Source organism: Propithecus coquereli, unplaced genomic scaffold (assembly GCF_000956105.1).
Source record: "Propithecus coquereli isolate 6110/MARCELLA unplaced genomic scaffold, Pcoq_1.0 Scaffold295, whole genome shotgun sequence".
Taxonomy (NCBI): Eukaryota; Metazoa; Chordata; class Mammalia; order Primates; family Indriidae; genus Propithecus; species Propithecus coquereli.
Genome location: NW_012148563.1, coordinates 3751060 through 3766732, shown reverse-complemented (window position 1 = coordinate 3766732; position 15673 = coordinate 3751060). Strand labels below are relative to the sequence as shown.

The following is a 15673-nucleotide window of genomic DNA, read 5'->3' as shown; positions in this document are numbered from 1 at the left end:
CTTCTTACGAGCTAGAGGTGACAGTGATTCCGGCCTTGGAGGCCTGGCTCTGAGAACAGGAGCCCAGTGGGCTGTTGGCAGCAGGGGATGTCCCTGGGCCCTCCTGCAGCCTCACGGGTCCTGAGCTGCCATTCCAGGGCAGGCTTCCTTGCACTGCATCTCAGAGGAGCCCTGGCTATGAACGGAAGCGTGCCTGTAAGTCCGATTAGATCTCAGCCTGCTTAAAGATTACAAACGCTGCCGGTGGTCCTACCAGGATCAGAAATAGAGTGTCCGATTGGTGAATGAAGCACAGGAGATTGGACAGCCACGCTGTGATCGCGTGGTCTCGGCCCTGACCCACAGAGTAGAGCGAACTGCTTGCCGACATCGCCCAGACCATCGCTGGCCCCCACGGGCCGGCAGAAGGGCCGCCTGGCTCCAGACAGACCCCTCAGCCAGAGCCCCCCGCAGCGCCGAGCTCCTGCGCCTCCTCCCAGGGGCCCGGGGTTTAAGTGTGTGACGAGCCCCACTTGAGGATTTCCTCTTTCCCCCCGTCCTGTGAGCAGACCCTGAGGACAGGGCATCCCAGGCCACGCCGTGTGTGGGCGCGGTACGTGCCGCGGCGTGGAGACTGCGGTCACTGAGGTATCGCGTGCTGCCTGGGCAGGCGGCGCTGCGCGTCCGGGGGCCGTGTGAACCGTGCTTCGCGTTTGCCTCCGTTTTCTCACAGAGGCAGCGTCGCCCCCCACAGTGAACAGCCACGCGGAAGTCAGCACTCGTCTGACCTCACTGACGTTGCCCGGCAAGGCCGAGAGCGTGGTGTCCCTCACCAGCCAGTGCAGCTACAGCAGCACCATCGTTCACGTGGGGGACAAAAAGCCACAACCGGAGTTAGGTATGACTGGGCTCTGTGATCAGAGAGCAATCTGACTTTAAAAATGAGACATTCGACTGCCATCTTAATTTTTCTTAAAGTTTATCTATGTGCAGAAGAACCCTACCGTAGCCCAATCAGGGGTTACAGGAAATCCAGTTGCTTAAAACGCAGGGGTGGGGTGTGGCCAGCCTGGGCCCAAGCACCACACCTGTCCAGGTCCCCGTGCGCTCTGGCGCCACCTGGTGGCAGCCGTCTGCTGGGGCACTGATAGGGAAGGGTGGGTTGTGGGGCAGGAGCCCCCTTGAGAAGGCTGGAGCGAGGCCCCACCTCCCCTTCCCTAGGGAGGCTGGGGGCCTTTCCTCTACCCAGCCTCGCAGAAGGAGGGACCCGTTAGCCCTCCTTGTTACGTGCAGGAGCCAGTACAGGTTGCAACAGGACTTACAGCCAAGGGCATTCGTGGCTGAGTTTTCTTATTCTTCAGAACCCTAAGATCAAAATGAATCCTGAATTCATTTTAGGGCGACGATGAAGAAAAAGTACATATCAGAGATGCAGTCCCCAAACCCTCCCTTGCAAGATGGTCAGTGGGCCCTACCTGTCCCCTGTCCTGTCTGCCCCCACGGCCCCACAGGGTCCCGACTGCCACTGTGCGTGGTCCTGAACCCAGAAAGACCCACATTGACTTTGTTGTGGTCTGAGCCCTAAGGCCAGCCTAGGGGTAAGCTCTAAGGTTCCGAACCTACCTCTCAGCTTGCTCAGCTACCTGGTTCCAAGCCAGCTGGTAATCAGGCCTGTTTGTCCACTGTTTTTGCCTTTTACTGTGAATGTTCTCAGAAAGCTAAATAAGGACATTGTGAATTTCATCCTCATGCCTCGAGGTGATTTTATACGTGAATGATTTGTCTTGTTCATAATTATAGCGTGTGCCTGTAGTCTCAGCTACCCAGGAGGCCGAGTTTGGGAGGATCGCTTGAGCCCAGGAGTTTGAGGCTACAGTGAGCTATGATGGCCACTGTGCTCCAGCCTGGACGACACAGCGAGACCCCATCTCTAAAAAGAAATAATAATTTAAAAACGAAACACAAGGGGCGCATGGCTCAGAGGCCTGGGTGTTGTGTTGCAGAGATGGTGGAAGACGCCGTGAGCGGGCCTGATTCCCTGGACTGCCTGGCAGCTGCCGCCCTGCCCTGTGGCCTCGGCCAGGAGAAGGAGCCCTTCCGGAAGCTTGGCCTCACCAAGGAGGTGCTCGCGGCGCACACCCAGAAGGAGGAGCAAAGCTTCTTGCAAAAGTTCAAAGAAATAAGAAAATTCAGTATTTTCCAATCTCACTGCCATTATTACTTACAAGAGAGATCCAAGGGGCAGTTGAGTCAACGAAGTAAGTAATAATACCTGCGTTAAAGCTGGGTTTTTTGAAAACTTTATTCCTAATGGTACTGAATCCAGTGGGGGCTTCAAAATGTGAAATGTTCCCGATTTCGGGGCGTTCATTTGTACGGCAGCTGTTGGACCTTCACAGGTGACGCAGTCTGTCTCTGTGGACCTTGCAGCCTGGGCAGAGCTCGCAGGATGCAACCTCATGTTCCCGGGGACAGTGCTGTAGACACCGGCTGCTGTCCCAGGCTAGCCCCTGTGGCGTGCAGAGTCTGGACTGGCCGTTGCTCCTGTGTCTGACTTCCCTTACCAGGGAAACTGTGGGGCAGGGGCCCCAGCTCCACCTGCCCACCCAGACGAGACCCTCAGAGAGTCAGTTAACTCAGCCCAGTGACAATGGGCATTTGGTGCTGGGCTCCCTCTGTCCAGGAGACCTACCCGCCCAGCCGGGCCAGCCTCAGGGCTGGGCTGCCGACTGCAAAGGTGGGCAGAGCCCATGATGCATGGAGCTGCTCTTTAAGCTGAGAGCCACTGGGAGGTGAAGGGGAAGGGACTAGCTTCTTTACCCCCTTTCTGGCCCAGGAGCCAACTCCTGACCTCCAGTGCCTGTGTGTACCCCACTGACAAGGCCCGCGTTGGTCAGACGCGCCGCCCTTTCCTTAGCTCCCTGAGCCACTGGCCCAGGGAACTGAGCTGGTGATCCCAGGAGACGCTCCCACAAGGACCAACTCCCGGGTCTCTGGGCAGATACTGAAGGGAATGTCTAAGAAATTAAAGAAACCTACAGCCTTCTTAGGGATTATGCCTCTTCTACTCTTTTCTTTCCCTCCACCTTCCTCAGATGCAGGGTTACTGCCAGGCCATGGTGAACTTTGTAGAATTTAGAAAAAGATCCCTTCTGCAGCCCTGCGAGACCCAGATTGTTATCCCAGAAATCCAGTGCCTTAGCCACTAGTCCCACGAGGGGACAGATCTCTTGCAGGAAGCACAGCAGATAGGAGAGGCTGAGTTGCAAAACCTCCACTCACTGGCAAGTTGCTCGGGCTGGCCCCGTCACCTTCAGTACGTCACAAAGGCCTGGGACTCCTTGGCACAGCTGACAAATGCCCCCGGACACCTGCTGCAGGAGCCCCAACTCACTCTGTGAGATACGAGAGGAACTAAGGTTCCCTGGACCCCCCGGGGGCACTGGGGAAACACCCAGAGTCCCTTCTGTCACCGGCTAAGTCCCTCCATCCTCCTGGGAAAGCCTGTCTCAACAGCACTTGTCATTAGAGAGGAAGAATTTGGTTCCGAAAGCAGACTTTCCTCTCCGATACTGCATGGAGGCTTTATTTGACAGGAGAAAGAGGAAACATCTCTGTGTGATAAAGCTAGCTTATAAAATTGAAAAATAAGAAAGTCAGATGAGGTCAGCGGGTCTACCTTTCAGATTTCATAAACCAATTTTTTTACCCAAATATTGGGGAACAGCAGAGATTTGCCTGCTTATTTATTTATTTATACAAATAGAAACTTTTTACCTTTTTAAATATCACTTACATTAGCATTTCCTAAAAGAAAAAGAAATTTTAATGCCAGAAGAAAAGAAAGAATGTGACCCTACAATTAAGGGCTGCTCTTCAAATTGATTGAATTTAGTTTTATGGAAAACCTATCGTTTTGTCCTGATTTTTCTCACTTTACCCCGCGGAGCAGGGGTCCATAGGTGGCCCCCGGGCTGGCGTTTGGAACAAAGGACTGTTGACCAAGAGGCTCCTGCAAGTTTCTGAAATTGTGCAGGTCTCTGAGAATGGACGTGATGGGAATCACATACGTTTTTAAATTTTAACTCAGCTGGTCTTTCCATATTTTAGCTGCCTCTGGACTAAGAAATCCTTCTGGAATAGATTCATCTTGGAAAAAAGCTGGAAAAAGCAGAAAACTGAAGTCCAAACGGGTCAAGCCTCGAGAGTCCTCTGAGAGCACCGGGTCTGGGGGTCCCGTGCCCCACCGGCCGCCACTCTTAGGCCTGAATGCCACTGCCTGGTCACCCTCAGACACGTCCCAGTCCAGCTGCCCTGCCGTGCCCTTTCCCACTCCTGTGCCAGCTTACTCCCTGCCCATATTTCCAGCGGCGGGGACCGTGGCAGCCCCGCCTGTGGCTCCCCACGCCAGCTTCACGATGCCTACGGTGCCCATGGACGCCCAGCACCAGTTTGCAGTCCAGCCCCCGCCCTTCCCTGCCCCCTTGGCCCCTGTCATGGCATTCGTGCTGCCCAGCTATTCCTTCCCCCTGGCGCCCCCTAGCCCGCCACAGGCCTTCTTCCCCGGCCATCCTCACTGCCCAGGCCACCCCACACTTGTGTCCGAGATGACGCCTGCCTCACAGCCCGAGTTACCAGGCCAGACCTCGATCCCCAGACAGCCATACGCTTGTCCGGCCACCCCGGCCACCCCACCATCAGCGGCGGGCCGAACCTCCCCGCCACTCTTCCAGTCCCGTGGCAGCTCACCCCTGCAGCTCAACCTGCTGCAGCTGGAGGAGGCCCCTGAGAGTGGCACTGGGGCTGTGGGGACAGCAGGAGCCTCAGGGACAGCAGCTTCAGGGCCAGACTGCAAACCTGGCACTTCTCGGGACCGGCAGCCAAAGGTGTCTCCAACTGTAAGAATCTCCCGATGCTCTTTTCCCAAAGCAGGCCGCGCTCCCGGCACGGGCACGGCCTCTGCGCGCTTTAGGTCTCCACCAGACTGTGGAGGTTTCGACCTGCATACGTGGGCCTGAAATTAGTGTTCCCCAGTTAAACGATCCCGTCAGAATACATTATTCGGAGCTTTTTGTTGTCTAGGGATCTGAATGAAAGATGATAGGTGGTCTATGTAAATGCAGGGTCTAAATAGTGACTGGTCGACAGCATTTATGGGCCTCAAATTTCTTGTCTTTTTGAGATGGGGATCTTGCTATGTTGCCCAGGCTGGTCTTAAACTGGGCTCAAGTGATCCACCCGCCTCAGCCTCCCAAGTAGCTAGGACTACAGGCTCGCACCACTGCACCCACCTCTGGGCCTCAACTTTCTTAAATGACTCTTCAAAGATAAAGCACAACCAGTGAAATGCCAGAAGTCGGGCTCCTCGGAGGGCAGTGCCAGAGAGCCTGGCTCAGGTGCCCAGGGAGGAGGAGGAGGAGGGGAATGGTGCTTTCAAAGCCCAAAACCGTGGTTACCCTCGTGTCCGCCCTCCGAAGCCTTAGGGTCACGGTGTGGGATTCTTAATCAGTTCATGAAATGGTAACTTTATTTGCAACCAAGCGCTCGTGTGTTTCCAAATGAGCGTGGGCGGGCGTGTGGAAGCGTTAGCTGAAGTGCAGCCCACAGGCCCTCGAAGGAGGGTGCTGTCCTGGGGTCCCTGCCGCGCCGAGTGCGGGGGGCTCCTGCGTGAGGAAGTGGAACCTCGGAAACACGTTGGTTCTCCCAGCGCGTCTCCCACCTCCTGACTGGTTTCTGGGGTTCTGGGCCCATGGGGGGCAGGGTGCTCTCCAGGCCAACCCCTCCCTCATTCCCAAGGCAGCCCCCCTGGCAGCGCAGCGCCCCCACCTGCAGGGGCAGGCCTGGGTGCCGCGGGGCTTTCTCCCAGTTGCCCGTCTGCTGCGCAGGGCTGCGGCTCTTCCCCGCGGGGACCCAAGCACTGCAGGCCTCGGTGCGACGCTCCTGAAATTAGACGTGATCAGATGGCATTCGTAGCGCACCAGCCAGATCCTCACTGTGGTCCCAGGGACCGTGTGATCTGCTCCTGCGGCACACGAAGGCAGGACTCGTGTCCCCTGAGGACCTTGCAGGCCTCTTGGCAGCTCCCCCCCACCCCGCCCAGCCTTGCTGTGTGTTGTCATGAGTGAGGCCCCTGAACAGCGATGTCTTCTTCTCCCTGTCCCTGAAGCGCCTTGAGCCCTCAGACGCCCAGAACAGTGACGCCCTGTCCACATCCAGTGACCTGCTGAACCTCTTACTGAACGACGACCTCTGCTCGGCCTCAGGCTCAGCGCTGTCTGGGAGCGCGGCCTCCGCCGCCTCGGATTCGCTGGGCTCCAGCTCGCTGGGCCTCGACGCTTCCCGCGGTGGGGCAGGTATGTCGGTCCTGGGGGCGTGGGCCTGTACTGGGCCGCTTGGACATTGGATGCGCCAGAATCCCAGGCTGACCCTATGTTCAGGGCAGTCGCTCGGCGCCCGCGCACTTCACACGCTCTCCCCGGCCAGCGGGAATTCCGTAGCCTACCTGTGGCTGCTGATCGCCGTGTCACTGCAGGCCTCGCCCTGCCAGCCCTTCGACGGACCATCCCTCAGACTCCCCGGGGAGTGGTTTGCCTTCCTGGGTTAGCTCCACTTGTGGGGGCACAGGGTGTGGACCACTCGTAAGCCTTTACTGACTGGGATCTTTCCAGTGTGATCTGGAACCACCATAACCAGAAACGCACACACGGTCCACAGACCTAAGCTCCCCTCCTTCCCTGGAGTGAGCCTGCGCGTCACCTGGCCTCAAGGCCTCTCTCCTGGGTGAGGCTGGCTGCGGAGTGCCCCGGCAGCTGCCTCCGCCTTAGGAACCCGCGCTGCGCTGTGGTCTGGCTGGGCGGAAGACGGTGCGAGCTTGGGAGAGGGGCCGAGGTTTCCACGGCACGGCTCCACCCGAGCTTCTCGGGGCCTCCCAGGAAAGGTCCACCCCCATGGTACTAGCGGATATCCTGTTTCTGATCTCCAGACCCTCCCAGAATTGGAAAGAGAAGGGGAAAACCCACCAACACAGACACTTGTTACCTGTTAAAATTCTTCGGTCCTCTAAAATTGTCGTGACTTTACGTAAGCACATTAGGCAAGGTTTAATTTTATATTTCAAGATTTTGACCCACCACATTTTGTGTTTTTAAAGGCAGCAGTGACACAAGTCATACCAGCAAATATTTTGGGAGCATCGACTCTTCAGAGAATAATCACAAAGCGAAACTGAGCACAGGCTTGGGAGAAAGTGAGCGCTTCATCAAGTATGTCCTGCAGGACCCCATCTGGCTGCTGATGGCGGACGCGGACGACAGCATCATGATGACGTACCAGCTGCCTTCCCGGTAACCGCCTGGCCTCTTCCTAGGAACCAGGGAGGGCTGGGCTTAAGGAGCTCCCAAAAACAACAGTACAGGGCAGGACGCTACTCTGAAAGATCTAGATTTAGTCGAGGGCAGCAGAGAGAAGCGGGCTTCCCTCTGGGTGATGGCCGGGGCCTGCGGAGCCCCGTGGAGGGACGCCCTGCAGCCGGCAAGGAGGGAGGTCAGCTTTGGTGAAGCACTGGCGCCAGAGTCAGCTCTTTGGCTCCGCTGCCCGTAAGCCTGTGGGGTAAATGAGGTGTCTGTCTGTGTGTCTTAGAGCTGACTAAGCCGAAGGTCGAGGTAGGTGACCAGCCCAAGGCTGCCAGCTGTTTGGTGGTGACCTGGCTCTGTGCCCAGGCTCTGAGTCCATGTCAGGCTGCGGTGTGGAACTAGGTGTGATCCCTGCCCTGGCATAGCACCCCCGGCAGGGGAAGCTGGGAGGGAAGGAAGGAAGGAAGGATTAACCCCTGAAGCCTCTGGTTGGCTGGGGGAGGCTGCGTCTCCGTCTCTGGCCAGTCTTGGCTGGGGGCTGGGAAGGTTGCCCTACCTACCATCTGGGCGGTAAGAATTTCCCGGATTAACCACACCTGCGCAGAACCAAGGCCGAGGGGCGAGGCCACACCTGCAGATACCCCCAGCCCCACATTTAGTTTAAAATATGGTAAAATTAAGTCTTGACCCACATTGTCACTTTAATGAGAAGACTACAGGTTAACTAGGGAGATTAAGTTAATTTAAACAGCGTAATTTATTTTAAATGGAAAGCAAATTTACATTGAATAAAATCATCTAAAACTGCATATTAATATTGAAAGAGTGGATAGAAAATGAATGTACTCGGCCGGGCGCGGTGGCTCACGCCTGTAATCCTAGCACTCGGGGAGGCGGAGGCGGGTGGATTGTTTGAGCTCAGGAGTTCGAGACCAGCCTGAGCAAGAGCGAGACCCCGGCTTTTCTTAAAATTAGAAAGAAATTAATCGGCCAACTAAAAATATATAGGAAAAAATTAGCCGGGCATGGTGGCGCGTGCCTGTAGTCCCAGCTACTTGGGAGGCTGAGGCAGAAGCATCACTTGAGCCCAGGAGTGTGAGGTTGCTGTGAGCTAGGCTGACGCCACGGCACTCACTCTAGCCCGGGCAAAAGAGTGAGACTCTGTCTCAAAAAAAAAAAAAGAAAGAAAGAAAATGAATGTACTCTTTAGAAAAAACCTTAAAACATTCTGAAGGCTGCCTATTTCTAAATATTTTGTGAAGAAATTTAGAAACGGTGTTGAAGGAGGACAGAGAGAAGCTGAAGCTGCTGCAGAAATTCCAGCCCAGGTTCACGGAGAGCGAGCGGCGGGAGCTGTGCGAGGTGCACCCATGGATGCAGACGGGCAGCCTGCCCCCGGCCCTCGGCGTGGCGGTAAGCCCCGGCTCGTGCTTTCTGACGCGGCGCTGGGAGCACTGCGATGGGAGCTCTCGGTGCTGTCTTCATAACTTCTGTAAACGTAAAACTTCTAAACCTAAAGTTTATTTTAAAGAAAGGTGCCGTGAGACCATTAAGTCTGCTTGGAAGAACTTTCCTCCGACGGGTTTCAACGTGGTTTCTACAAAGGCAGGAAAATCCAATCGCAACCCCTTGCTGCGAACTGAACGTTTCCCCTTTGCTCAATTCTGTTTCCTGTTTTCAAAAAACAAGGCCTCTCCCGTCATAAACACTCAGTATCCGTGGAGACCATTAAGCAGCCTCACAGCCGTCAGGCTCCCCGGGAGCGAGTCCCTCCAGCCCTTCTCTCTGCTCCCACCCCAGGCAGTGCCGCCCACCATGCCTTGCTGCCCCCAAGGCCTCGCCATCCTCGCCCTGGGGGACAGCTAGCGGCAGTGAGCAGGGGGCACCTTGCTCCTTGGAGCTCTGCCTCCCCTTGGCCTCGGGGCTACTCTCCGACCCCTGGTCTCCCTGCTGGGGCTCAGTGTCCGCACCTCTCTTCTGTCTGCGCTCCCTCCAGATCATCTCTCAGCCACAGACTGGAAGTAGCGTCTGTGTGCGGAGACCCCTGGCGTCCATGTGCGGTCCAGCCCTCTGCTGAGCTGCTCATCACCCTCAGAGAAAACCCGCTCCGCCCCCTTCCGCCTCCCTGGAGGGCTACTGCATCCTTCCGCTGCTCAGGCCACAGACCCTGGAGTGGTCCTGAGCCCTCCTTCTCCCAAGACCCCGCCCCGCGTCCATTAGCAAAGTCGAGCGCAACCTTCTCATCACCAGCGGTGCCACCACCCATGTCCAAGCCACGAGGATGCACCCCCATGTCAAAGTAGCCCCCAGCTGCACTCAGCATTCCCCGTGTCCCTGGGCAATCAGACCATGTCACCTGCAGCTCAGACCCTTCCAGCACTGCCCCGTCTCCATCAGAATAAACGGTGGGCGGCCACACGGGCCTGCCCTGCCTCACATTCCCCACCTGAGCTGCCTGGTCTCTTCCCCTCACTTTCCTCCCCAGCTCCGCTGCCTCTTGGCTGTTCCCTGCTGGCCTGTGGCCACAGGATGTTTGCACCTGCCCTTCCCTCTAGAATCCTCTTTCCTCAGATGCGTGCATGGCTCACTCTGGCTTCCTTCAGGTCTTTTTTTCATGTGCCACTTACTAGTTCTCTGTTGTTGCGTAGCAGATGGCCCCAACACGTAGTGGCCTGAAACAGTAAACGTGTGTTTTCTCACAGTTCCTGGGGGGCAGGAAGTTGAGGGCAGCTTAGCTGGTGGTTCTGACTCGGGCTCTCTCCTGAGTTTGAAGGCAGGATAGTGGCCGAGGCTTCTGTCATCTGAAGGCTGCCAGAGGCTTCCACGGAGGCCCATGCACAGGCCTGTCTGCTGTGCTGGCCGGTGGCAGGAGGCCTCACTTCCTTGCCATGGGGACTTCTCCATAGGGCTGCCTGGGTGTCCTTGTGACATGGCAGGTGACTTCCCCGGAGAACAAGAGGAATCCCAGTGCTCTTACAATCTAGAGTCAGAAGGCAGGCTCTCTTTGTCAGAGACGAGGTCCTAAGTCCAGCCCAGGCTGAAGGGGAGGAGGATCAGTTCTCATCTTCTGAGGGAGGGTGGCAGAGAACGTGTGGACATGTTTCAGAAGCGCTGTGTCACCTTTCCCGTGGCCTGTCCTGAATGTCCAGTTGAAAATCACAGATGTCCCCCCACACACACGCTCTGTGCACGCTGTTCCACGTCAGCACAGCGCTTTTCCTTTCTGAGCATACTGTGGAGCCTTCCTACTGAGGTCACTGTCCCCCTCCTCTCCTGGAACGTCACCTCCTGTGGCAGGGATTTTTGTCCTTATTGCTGGCAGCCTCGCGGCTGACACCTGGTCACCTGCACCTTACTCAGTTTGAATGACGGTTTTGTAATAGACCTCAGATCTCATGGTAGTTACTGATGTCACATGTTTTTCTTTTAAGGAATGTGTTTACTGTGAAAACGAGGAAAAGGGCAACGTTTGTGTACCATACGAGGAAGATATTCCTTCTCTGGGACAAAGCGAAGCATCAGACACCAAAGAAGAGGAAAATGGGCCCCCCTTGAGTCACAAGAAGGAAGAACAGACATAACCCCACCCCCCGCCTTGACAGCCAGTGATCTACATTAGATGGTGCTTAGAAGAGAGAAGGATCTTCACTTTTGTTTCTAATGAAATGGACACATATACCTATGTTGCTTTTTTGTTTTAGAAAAAAACCCTAGTTTTCTGAAGGAGTGACTTAAAACTGGAGGGTGGAGAAGGTTGGGGAAGAAATACAATTTTATATTTAAAATATAAATATGGAGTTCTGTGGGATGGGGGAAGAGATTTTGTTAATAATCGTTACTTAACTTGAGAAAGACTGCAGCACCTCTGCGTGAGTGTCAGGGAAGCCGCCCGGCTCTCCGAAGTCCTTCACGGGGGATGAGCCCTGCCAGTGCCCCGCCGCCCACGGCTGCCACAGAGGCCCGGGACGCCGCGCCACGTGGGACCCCAGGCTGAGGACTCTGGCCTTTCAGAGCTTCCCCAGGGTGTGTTTGATCAGATCAAATTCTTGGGGGCTGCTTTCTATCTAAATTTTCCTTTAGTCAAGCTAGATTTTCTCTTTAACGTACCAAGTGGAGATTACAGCCTCTCTTAATTTTCTTTCAAAGTGTTTCCCGTTAAATGGTGAAGCATAGTTTGGCAAACCAGCAGCTTTGGCTTTAGGCACTGTAGTGGTCAATATTTCAGTCCGATGTCACTTTTGTTTATGGTGAACAAAGTCGAAACATTTGCTCTGGACTAAAGGAGCCTGGTGGTTTGTGTGACCAGCTCCGTCAGATGAACGCACCAGACCCTCTTTGTACATCGTCTGGCCTCCTCAGACCACGAGCCGGGGCTCACTTGGTGCAGCCTCACAGCTCTGCCAAGAGCAGCAGAACTTTCGGGTCATTTGGACAGTTGGGGGAAAGTGAGGTCGATCTGCCTGACTTTTTACAAAGCCTCATGTCGCATCATATATCCAAAGGTTGCTTGGAAAATTTAATAATGGTCCCTGGTGTGAATGCGGAGTTATTACTGATGAAACAATTGACTTAAAATCGGACCTTGAACGGAAGCAGGGCTGTCCTCTTTCTTTGACGGGAAATGGCTACAAGAAAGGTGAAATGTCCTTGTGACCCAGTCGGTTTTCATAGTGAAACCATCTTACGCCTGAATGTTGATCTTATTAAAGGAACACCTTAATTATTTTTTAATATACAAAGTAATGTCACCTTCAGATGCCCAAGATAAGGTTATAACCTATTTTTATGGAAATTAGATGTTAGAAACTGCTTTCTGCCTCTGAAGTCAGATCATAAGGGGATAGGCGATAATCTAAGGTTACATTTTTGTTACCTAAACATAAAACTGCCAAAACGTTCTCACGCTCCTGTTACGAATGTTTGCCATCAGCGTTATTTTATCATTTAATATATGCTCTCTGATTGTTAACTGTAGCTTCAACGTGTGCTGAGAAGTTGACTTAATAGAGTCATTTTGTGATTTTGTTTACATGGGAGGCGAAGCCTCGAGTCATTTTCTTTAGTACGTGTGCTTACATGGGTGTTGAAAACTTTTTCTCTATTTTAAACTGAGCCTTCTTTTTAATATATTCCTAAAAGGGTATGTAAATAAGCTCTCAGAGTTTGCGTCATGATTTGTTGAGCCTTGCCGGACAAGTGGTTTGTTTGTGTTCAAACCAAACTTTCTTCACTCAGTGCAATATATTTGTTTGACCGCTTGTGTCTTTTTATGACCTTTTTGCCTTTTAGAAAACTGGTAAATAAAGCAAGTATATTTTTATTTTTAGCAGTACGTATTTTTAATGGAGGAAAACCTGAATAGAGATCAAAGATTATCAAAAGATTTTTTTAAAAAAAAGAACTCAAGAAATTCTGCATTAAGGAACCTCAATTCCAAATGCCTCAGACGCCGGCCTCATACAGTTCGCTTCTTGCTGGTCTCCTTTCTGGGAGTGTGAGAGAGTGAACTGTTCTATAATGCAAATCTAATGGTGCATTTGCCCCCACGGTCTTTTCACTTGCAAATTGAGGGCTGTGCTGCCTGGCTACACCCCTGGTGCTCCCCACTCTGACCCCAGGCACCCACTCTGTTCCCTTGTCCCCGCTCCTGCTTAGCTGGCCCTCCCTCTGGCTGCCTGTGTTCTGGCCACCGGGGCTAATGGCAGTGAGGATGGTCTACCAGTTAGAAGGATGGTCTACCAGAAAGACCTCGTGTCCCCATCGGGGATGACACAGACAACACGGCACTGTCTCCCTCTCAGCCCTTCTTGCCACAGTGATGAAACCTTGTGAGACCAAGACGGGAGGCCTGAAGAGCCCACTCCCCCCACCTCACCTCTCACTTTTCAAACCAGGACCTTGGGAGTTGGAGCAGAGAGACGAACAGGTCTGGACCCAATGTCCAGCCTCCCAGAAGCTCCCTGAGCAGGCCTCCTGGCCTGGCTGCCTAACACCAAGTACCGACGAGGGACAAAAGGCATTGTCCTCCTTGGAAGCACAGGGGCCTCTGCAGACTGCCCTAAATGGCCGGCTGTGGGTGTCTCACTGAGCTTCTGAGTGCCTGTCGGAGACTCCCACTTGCATTTTTATTTACCATATAAGCCCAAGGGTGCCCCCCTCCTTTATTTCCAAACCAAAAGGAGATTCTCTAAGTCTCCTGGACAGACTGTCCACGAGGGGCCTGAATGACTGCGGCTGGCCGCTGCCTTTGTTCCCCATGGATTTATGGCCTGCCACTCCTGCTGCTAACTGGTCCCCCCAGTGGCAACCAAGGCCCTGCCCAGCCTCTGCTGGCCTCTATTCCTGGCTCGGGGGGATCAAAGTGCCCAAATGCTCAGGAAGTCTGTGCTCAGGCAAACTTTGAAGGCAAGATGGGCCCAAAGGACAAATGGCAGGAAGTATCAGCTAGGGCAGGCTGTGTGAAGGAGGGAGGGAGGGCTTGGTGGCCCCAAGATGGGGTAGCCAGGCTTCTGGGCCAAGCCAGTGGCCAATAGACCACTAAAGGAAATCAAAGCTGACTTTGTAGATGGGACCTTGGGCAACATCGGTCCAGCCAAGAAGGATTTTGCTCACTCGCACAGCCTTTTCTACGTAAGCTCTTTCCCCTCAAGGCTACTTGGTCATACTGAGGCATATCCCAGTACTTAATTTCTCTTTCCCTCAACTCTAGACAGTATTCTTCAACCCCTCCCACACTGTGTCAGACAAGGCTTTTGAGGTCCTAGCCCTCCCTTCGGCCTCCTCCCTCTCCGATATCACCTGTCCTTTTGTTTTTACAGTCAACTTTATATCGTGCCCTATAACCATAAATAAGCCTTCATAGCCTTTTCTGTAGATTGATTCTAAATGTTGAAACCCTATGAACAATGTTCCATTGTTATGATTGTAAAAGAATTGTTGACTCCTAAGCCAGGTAATGTGCTAAGGCTACGTTTCTTTTCTTGGGCAGCTTTTTGTTTTTCCTGGAGTTCCTAGTTGCCTTCCATTTTTTGCTTGCGCCATTTGCCTCTGTTATGTCCCCTTCCCCCCACATACCAGTTCTCCCATCCAATCAGATGTTCTGTTGGGCTTTTCCCAGAGGCTTCCCGCAAGGCCCTGACCATCTAGTTCCAGTATGAATTGCCTTTCACCGAGAGCATCCTAAACATCTGTTCAGCCTCCTTCACGTGGATAATGGGAGGAGTATAAATCGGTTTGCAAACTTGGGAATACAAGAAATATCACTGAGTTTATGTTTCCCTACCTCACTTTCTCAAAGTGGTAGAAACTTAATTGTAGCACTTGGGGTCTCCTTTCCCGGGGTGATGTCTAAGTAGTGAAGGAGAGCTGTCACAGGCCAGCTACGGACTCCTGCGGCACCCACCACCGCATACCCCCACCAGCTCCACCATGAGCAGTGGGGCATGGGGAGGGCAGCTGGGTCTCTGAGCAGCCCAGGGAGGGTGGGTGGAAGCAGCTCAGATTTGTTCACACTCCTTCGGTGATGGTGGCTGCAGGAAGTCTCAGGGGCCTGCTCATAGAGGAGCAACCCAAAGGCAGAGCTGGGACAGGTGAGAGTGGGCAGGAAGGGCTCCCAGGTGGTTGTAAAGGTCGGTGAGGTGACTCAGGGAACCTTCAAACCTCTCACCAAACTTGCCCAGCCTGAAGCCTGCGGGAACCCCTCGGTGGGCTGCCCGACCCATTTTTAGGAGGGTTGTGGGGCGGACTGCGGCCTAGTCCTGCCACTCTGCTCAACCGCTGCGGTCCCTCCATGTCCCCTCCCTTGCAGCCTTCCAGTCAGGCTAGGGACACCCCTCCCCTTCGCTGCCCACGCAGTGCTTCTGCCAGGCCAGGCTCTGTGCTGGGGTGCGGGAGGGGTGGAGAAGGGGTCCTAGGTCAGACTGCCCTGGACCAGGGACGCTCGTAGCCTAGACGCGCTCAGAAAAGACCCCGACACTCCCAGCCGTCGGTGAGTGGCGCAGGAGTGGGCAAGGGCTCGGTGCTGCCGCGGGGCCGGCCCAGCCGGCCAGGTTCCCAGAAGGCATCCCAGCGTTTGGACACTGCCAGGCGGCAGCGGGACCAAGGCAGGTGGAGCTGGCGCGGGGCCAGCGTCCCCAGGGCGCTACCCAAGGGCGAAGACCAACCGCCTGCGCACCGCCCCCCGCCGCGAGGCGGGCGGGCAGATGGGCGGCCCCGGCGGGGGTCGCGGGCGTCTGGGCGACACAGGCGCGCCCGCCGCCTGCTCGCGGGACAAAGCTGGCCGAGACAAAGGCGCGGCCAACACCTGTCGCTCTTGGCGCAGCCGCTGCTTTTCTCCGCCGAAG

General features: G+C 54.6%; 1 protein-coding gene across 2 annotated transcripts in view; it reads left to right on the top strand.

The window, feature by feature from the left end:
• PER2 (period circadian clock 2) overlaps positions 1–12657 on the top strand; it is a 40452-nt gene extending 27795 nt beyond the window's left edge. For both annotated transcript variants that reach the window (XM_012648845.1, XM_012648844.1), the window contains 7 exons: positions 713–877; positions 1983–2237; positions 4090–4877; positions 6146–6332; positions 7130–7322; positions 8594–8744; positions 10763–12657. In XM_012648845.1, coding sequence (XP_012504299.1) covers positions 713–877; positions 1983–2237; positions 4090–4877; positions 6146–6332; positions 7130–7322; positions 8594–8744; positions 10763–10912 — 1889 coding nt within the window. In that variant the 3' untranslated portion in view covers positions 10913–12657. The remainder of the gene's footprint in view (positions 1–712; positions 878–1982; positions 2238–4089; positions 4878–6145; positions 6333–7129; positions 7323–8593; positions 8745–10762) is intronic.
• Positions 12658–15673: the final 3016 nt, after the last annotated feature.